Source organism: Eurypyga helias, unplaced genomic scaffold (assembly GCF_000690775.1).
Source record: "Eurypyga helias isolate BGI_N326 unplaced genomic scaffold, ASM69077v1 scaffold11731, whole genome shotgun sequence".
In the NCBI taxonomy this organism is placed as follows: domain Eukaryota; kingdom Metazoa; phylum Chordata; class Aves; order Eurypygiformes; family Eurypygidae; genus Eurypyga; species Eurypyga helias.
In genome coordinates, this window is record NW_010230214.1 from 40,616 (window position 1) to 48,608 (window position 7,993).

A 7,993-nucleotide genomic window follows, 5' to 3' on the forward strand; every position below is an offset into this window, starting at 1 on the left:
TAATCTGTGTCTGGGAAGGAAAATATCATCAGTCTTAGCATACAGATGAGAATGACACAGGGAAAATCAACACTGTAAGGCTGTAGGACTCAGTGGCATAGCTGGAACGAGAACCCGGGTAGATTCACTCCTGTACTCCCTCTGGCAGACACCTCCCCATGTCAGTCTCCAAGAGCTTATCTGGTTTCTAGTTACTAAAACATACTGTAAACAACCACAAATACCTCTAACCCTTTCCTGACATCACTTCCCCAGAATATATCTACATAATGTTCACCCATTCACATGGGAGATAGGCAAATAGTACCCACACAGGGCCCAGAGAAGGTTGTCGTGCCACTGCAAGAAGCCAAGCATATCATGAAACACTTCCCAAAAGGCCAGGCTGTCAGTCCCCCATGTGTGGTTGCTGTTGATGCTGCATATGATTTTTCAACGCATTCTCCTTCAAGGCTGAATTGTTATTAGGCTGACTGCTGCTTTATCATCCACTTCCACTCCCAGTGACTTCGAAAGGGGCACAGAGGAAGGTGAGCATTTGCCATCAGCCAAATCTTCATGTGGGAGGGAGGCTGGAGCTGCTCCAGCAGCAGGGCAGCCTCAGCTGCTTGGGGCAATCCAGGCTGCCTGAGGTTTTCTACTCCCTGTATTTTGGCACAGAAAGCCATGCAGCAAGACTTTGGCACAGGACACAACATGAATGCTATACACGGCATGAAAGGTGTGTGCGGGTATGCTGCAGGATTTCCACCCAGCTGCTCTCTTTTGGTTCTGCAGATACACATAGAGTGAGGTCTGTGTGGTACCCTTTTCCACTGAGCACAGAAAGCAAGCCTTTCTCTATGGAATTTTATGTTCTGAAGTTATTTTGCCAGCAGTTCCTGTACAGATATTAAGATAGCCTTTTAAATGGAGAAAATCAAGCTATTTCTAGATTTAAATGAAGCTCCTAAAGGCAAGTCACTCACCCTTACTGAAGCAACCTCTCCCTTCCGAGAGAGATGCTTTCCGAAGGCCGATCCTTCTCAACTGGCGGTGCTAGGTTAAAAGTTTCCATCCTCCCTAACTGCGCATACTGACAGCCAGGTGCTGTTTTGAGGATAAACACAACCCATGATGAAATCAGGAAGGTAACGCAGGGAGGCAAAACGTAAATGTGCACACTTACACCACTGATCTGGGCTTTATGCCTCGTCTGAGACACAAAAGACACCCCTCTCCACACTTCAACGAACACACACTCATAGTCTAACGGAGAGATAAACAGAGGATTTAGGTCTGGATGTGAACAAGTACAGCAAGTTTTACTGGAATGGTATTTAAGGAACCTGAGATATAAGCTTTGCAATAGTACAGTTCCTATTAGAGCAGGACATTCTCTCACACAACTTACCCACTCTAACCCACCTTTATCCAAGTCTCACCGGTTACCTTCGGTGTTAAATCATTTTCAAACATGGGTCAAAGTTGTTTCATAGCTTTACTCTCTCAGTAATGTGCAACATGAACATAATAGTGTTATTAAGACGTCAAAAATAACTTAACACAATAGCTATATAAGATTCTTCAATGGTCAAACTTTCAGCAATTACTTTTTGTTAAGTTCAGAAAATTAGCATATTTGTTAATCAAATTAATTTAAAAAGTAGCTTTTCAAAATAAAAGCAATGCTTTAAATAAATATAGTCTTTTTTTATAACCATAAAACATTTAGTCCTGTTAAAGGTAACACAAATACTACACTCAAGCACAGTACTTAAACGATTGAAATGAATGTTGTGAGCATACGTGAGCTGGACGCTGGGAGGGACGAGGATGCATTGCTTCGTGACATTCTCTGTCTCCTTTCCACAGTGGCACAAAGCAGCATCCAACTCTCAGAACTGCCCTAAACATATGACATGTGTCAGGATATTTGTAACTGCTGCACAAAAATGCTGGCATCCTGTTTTTCCCCCAAGCTATTTCTCTACACTACATCTGTAGCAGTACTGCAGCCTGGCATCAAATTTCTAGCACAGCATGATTCCTAACCACTGCAAGGTAAGGCCAGATCTTGCTTGCTGCATCCAGCTGACTCCAACATCTAGGCAGAAGGCAGCAAGCAAGGTCTGACCTCACACCTCTTGCAGCGAAGCTCACAGTTTGTGAAATCTGTAAAACCTTCCTTCTGATACTGGCATCGCTGGGTGTTTCCGAACGGCCTGAAGCTCACCTTCGGAGTTCACGATCACCGGATTAGCTGACTAGCTATGCTCATTACTACACGAGTTAATGCCTACCAGCAGAGGTTGTAGCTGTCCTGCAGAACTACAGGGTAGCAATGATTTACTGGAATGAAATACATCCATCAGCTAGTTCTTGTGTTAGTAGGTGCTATCTGGGTGTATCCTGGAGAACAGTTTGTAAAATCCAGTGAAATGTACACCTCAGATCTAACCAGAATCTATCCAGCAACACTGACCGTTTTATCTCTCATTTGCTTGGTTTGAATTGTTCATTAAAAACCACGTCCAGGATGTGCTGCAAACCGCTGGTTTTGCCCTCACAGAAGCAGCTGTCGGTGACCATTGTTGCATTTGGTTTGTTTGCATAAACGGTGTAACAGTAACGCAACCTATAAGTTAAATGATAAGAGCTGGAGAGTAAAATAAAGCACAAAACTGACACAAGTACTCTCTATTTGTTTTGCCCTTCAGAATGAACAGGCCTATTCAAAGATGACAAAGGAATAAATTATCAAACAGCTAATGTAATGCATGAGAGGGCGTCTACGGGATTTGCACGTGCGCACACGCACTTGCATACAGACAGCTTGGCTTCATTAGAAATCTCACTACCAGTTTAACGTAGATAAATTAACTGCATTAAAATACTGACATTGTGAGGATTTTAATACTATCAACACCCTGTAGAGGGCATTCATGTGTGAATTTTTAAATGCTTTAAAAAAATAGTTTAGAGTTATTGAAATCTGTGACGAATGCGCCAGCTCTGCCTCCCCTCACAGCCTCCCGTTCTCATCGCCGGTATCCTTCTCCTGTATTGCCTCCAGGCACCGTTTTGACTTGGCATCTGCGTGCCCACTTCCAGTTTTGCTCAGTCCGCACGACAGACATGCCAGCTGGATCTGCTTCATGTTCTCCAGAGCTTCGTTCTTGGCGTTCTTCAGGAGATCTCCTTGACCCTGAGGATGCACAGACAGACACGCAGGAGAGAGTCAGGGATTGCACGCATTACTCGAATCTTTCCTGCTCGCCCCCCCCTGCCATATTGCTCGGTGCTATGGAACAGGATCCAGGTCCTGTCTCAAATCCCCTTTGTCCCCACAAATGCCAGCTCCCGGCAAAAGGACCAAAGCCCCTTTTGCAGCCTGGCACCTGGCTCAGTGGGGAAGGCAGGAGCCGGCACAGGGGGCAGGGTGAGAGGTACAGGCACCAGACTCCAACCCCCTTCCAGGTCACCCCCCAGAGGTAATTTGGGCCTTGTCCTGAGGAGCCCACTCCCACAGGGGAAAGAATTCCCTCTTCCAGGCAACAGGGAGGACCTGCCAGGGATGGGGCAGTGATGGCACGTGGTGCCCCCTTCCTTGTGCTACTGCTATGTCCTTGCAGGAACACCCCTGGCATCAGATCCCACTTGGCAATGATGGAAGATCCCCAGCCAGGGGTCCCCTATGAGCTGAGACCCTGGTTACCCACCCCTCCTTGCCCCCAGATTTGCTCCCCGGCCTCGGGCCCTGCTTTAGCAGGGGCAGGGCAAACTGCACGCTCGCAAGGAGCGCAGCACCCTGCCGTGCCAGACTGAATCCCTCTGAATCATTTGGTTTGGGACCTCTGAGCAGGCGAACGGGAATGAGAGACTGCACGAGCAAAAGCCTGCTTCTGTATCTCCTCAGAGCGTGTAAAGGTGAGGTGACTAACAGGATGTCAATCCAATTTGTAGCTATCAGGAAAGATGTGTTACATGAGATTTGTATTAAGGAGCTGGTGTTCAGAAATGCCAAAATGAATATTTATGCAATATTGATATCTCAAGTGCCACGAAGCAACAAGATTGTGGTGCTAGAGGATACAAATAAATAAAAGCCAGGAGATGCAGCTGGTTATTAAAATTCAGTATCACTAAGAACTTGAGCTGCTCTTCTCCTAATGTCACCCGAAGTACAGCTTAAAGTACAACCTCCGCTGCAGCTGGCTATAGGCATATTCAGAAGGAATACCTCTGCCGACTGAAATGTCACATTCGCATCCCTGCAACCTGACCTGACCTCCTGTGAACCATGGATGCTGCATGGGGTCTCGGGGGAGACAACAGATACTACAGCAGGACCCGGGTCACACTGGAGGGGCGACTGATCACCGACCCCCCATCAGTTTTCAAAACAAACCAGGTGTGTTGGACGACTCACAGTACGACACCTTCCAGCAGCGGGAGCACCTCTCTGCTCTCCCTTTCCGCAGAGCTAAGAGGAAGGATTTACCCCACGCCAATGAGCACATTCCCTTTTCGCCAGTGCCTGGCACCGGCCTGGCACCGCCTGAGCCCCCGTAAACAATGTTCACAATGAACAGACAATGGTGGCTTGCAAGTCCCACTGCACTGGTAAACACCACGTGGGAAACCACATCAGCCAGGGATGGCAGCCTGCGCCCGAGAACGAGATTGCCTCATCTCCTGGTGACATGAATTTGTCCCTGCTGAATGCTGCAAATCGCTACCCAGATGCTGGGAATCCAACTCCGTGCGAGAATAACAAAAAGCACTGGGACTGCGCGAGCGGCTCCGTGCTATTTGGTAGGAAGCTCTTTTGGAGAGATTTGTATCTCGGCAGCGTGACAGTTATGGGAATACACAGACAAATAGCTTGGGATCCAGTGAGCAGACACGGCTTGAAAAACAAAACAAGAATAATTTACGCAGCACATATTTCACATAGCTGTGATCTTGCTTTTAGGACAGAAGTTGAGCTTATGGTTAAAGACAGGAATCCTTGAGCTCCCTCAAGCATTCAGCACACCCTGGTCTCCGTCCCTGTCTGCAAAATGGCACAGGAATCGTGCCAGCCTTCTTGCAACACGGACAACACACCGTGGCATAGGCAAAGAGATCCAACAACAGTATCATTAATGACATGATAATGTATCAAAAAGGGTGGTAGATTCTTCACTAGAAAATGCAGTTTTAAACAATTTGGGCTTTAGGATGAAACAGACCCAGCTGCAGTGGGGCTGCTGCTTTTTCTTATCGTGCAAATGGGACCAAACACACCAAAGTCTGCACCAATATGCAGATAAAATTGGTGTGATGATGCTTTGCAGCCTTAACTTCTCCAAGTCAAAACCTGGCACTATGTATTCATGCATAAGAACAGAAAAATCCCCTTATCACAAGAAACAACTCAAAATAGACATCCCTACAACACCAAGAACAACAGAAACGCAGGAGAGCCAATGCAACAGAGAGGTAAAATGATGATGATGATGAAGGCCCAGTATCCTGAAGCACCTGGTGTCCATTTAGTTGAGCTGTCTGTGGAAAGACTCCCAGGGGCTTCTCCTCTGCTGTGTCATGGCCAGCATCTCCCCTGTCACCCATGCCGTGCACAGACGAGGAGGAGGATTTCCCGTCATGTACCAGCACAAGATGGATTCAGTTCTAAGCTGATACAAAGAGCTTCAGCTGAGTCTGTGTCACCCTCTTCATGTCCCCTTCCTTCACAGAGTGAGGGCAAAGCATAGAAATCTTTCTCAGGGTGGCCCACAAACTGCCTTTGCCTAGGGACTCCGAGACACTCATTGAGGGAAGCTACTTGCAATTTGATACACCCCCGCTTGGAGGATGACAGCCTGAGTCTGCCCTGCCAAGACTTGCATCTGAAGTGTCCAGATGCCAAGGGACTTCACACCCCGTGTAGGGGTGCTGAGCCACCCGCTCTCCCTTACGCATATTCCAATTTCTCAGTGAAATAACCAGGCAATTCACATTACAGGTTTCATCTGAGGCAATGCACTTGGGTTCCAAGAAGAAAAGCACTCCTCCTGAGCATGCTTCCAATATTTTGAAGACATTCTTACTTTACAGTGATCTAAAAACAGAAATGGACTTATCAAAATAGTGTAATTCCATTCATGTGCAGACCATTTGATTTATGCCTTAGTCTCTCCTTGTATTTTTTAACAGCTGGTTCATTCGAGCAAGCTGAAGGAGCAAAAATGATTTTGAATCATCTGTCACAAGAAAATTAACGACAAACCAGCCCCCTCTGACAGAGCTGTCATAATTCTAGAGACACCATAAAAAAATATATAATCTGTGGGCATGCTCTGTTTGAAAACCCATCTGTTTGCTTTGAAAAACTGGCTGTGAGCATAATCCACTTAAGAAAAATGTCAGCAAAATTGTGTCAACACCTTAACGAACTAAATACTGGAGAGAAGCTGGAGTAAACTTTAAAAGTACAATTGCATTGAAACAACCTTCATAAATCAGTCCCTGTGATCGTCTCTGTGCACAGAACTCTCCTCCTTGCCCTTACAAACAAAGCATCTCTCCAGAAAGAGAGAGACCACAATGGTCCTCTTCGGCATCTGTCTATCTATCTCCCTTCTGCTATTGATATCATCAGCCTTCCTGAAAATAAATACTTGTGAGAAAGGTTAAACTCAGCATTTGGCAGGGCACTAAATTAAGCCAGAAGAGATTGATGGAGTGTTTTACTTGAAAAGCTGATCAAGGGGCCCATTTTTATTTAGAGATAGGGAACATTAAATGTCAGGTTTCATACACATGAACTACAACTAACTGCAGAGCCTCAGCACAAATTAACATTATGTTACAAATACTGCAGCTTGTCAAGCAGGTGTAAGATTATAAGTCTGCACCTTGACAGGCTAACACTGCTTAGAAAACAGGGGTAATCTGACATGGCTTTAGATATTGCTCAGCTTCAGTGACAACCCAGGAAAGGCTTTAAGAAGCATGAGTAGTTCTAGGGAGACACTGGCAATGGCCACAGATGGGATGAATTCTGTATGTTGTTATTTATTATTTATTTTTCTTGCCAAATCAAACTCTCAAGTTTTTTTATGAGTCCAGATGACAGCTCATTATATCCAACAACAACCCTGACTCTGTGCTTGGGGAAATGAGGGGAGGAGGGGGTTAGGTAAGCGTAACCATTATGTGTTTGTCTGCACAATACACTTTTTTGGTATATGTTGCACACATAGTTCTACATAAACACATGGCTAGGGATACATACATTAATAAATAATTACTATTTCTACTCCTATGCTTTCTAGAAAACACTCTGTGTCATGTGGGTCATGACACACTGCTAGTTCTGGGTATCCACCAGTACTGGGGACACTGGCTACCACACGGGCAGGAACCAAAGCTCCTCCCCAGCATCAGAGGGCTGCAGGAGGACCCTGACGGCCACCGCTTGGCCCATGCAGAAGTGAACTGCACCAACAGCTGCCCCCACACAAATGCCTTGCTTTACTACTGGCAAAGCAGGAAATCCCATGTGGAGCAATAGGGCCTTCCCAGTGTTCAAACCTGGCCATGCTTTCAGGAGGCTGAAAGAGAAGCTGTGAAGGCCATTTTGGAATCTGCTGCTTGCTAAAGCAGGCTGCTGCTTATCTCCTGGCAGACCCATCCTCTGACAGCACATTATGGGAGCTTTCCACTCGGCTCCTCGAGGGCTGAGTAAACAAACAATAAATAACAGAGGTCTTAGTGCCTATGCCACATCGCACTCATGATATTACTGTTATTCTTTAACTTTTTCTCAAAGAAACAAGCTTTTGCATTATTATTTAATCACAAGGTAAAATCTCCACCCCAGAGACCGCCAGTGGTTGGCTGAAAAAGCCAGACACGGCCAAATAAAACAACCGCAAGCATTGTGTCGCTCCACATTTCAGGTGTAACACAGGAAAGGTAACAGCACCGATAGTCAGTGCAGAGGGAGTGGGAAAGCAGGAAT

General features: G+C 45.9%; 1 protein-coding gene across 1 annotated transcript in view; it reads right to left on the reverse strand.

Moving 5' to 3' along the window:
- Positions 1–3,004: 3,004 nt before the first annotated feature.
- PLCL1 (phospholipase C-like 1) overlaps positions 3,005–7,993 on the reverse strand; it is a 40,957-nt gene continuing 35,968 nt past the window's right edge. Inside the window, exon 5 of the mRNA XM_010160662.1 lies at positions 3,005–3,187. Coding sequence (XP_010158964.1) covers positions 3,005–3,187 — 183 coding nt within the window. The remainder of the gene's footprint in view (positions 3,188–7,993) is intronic.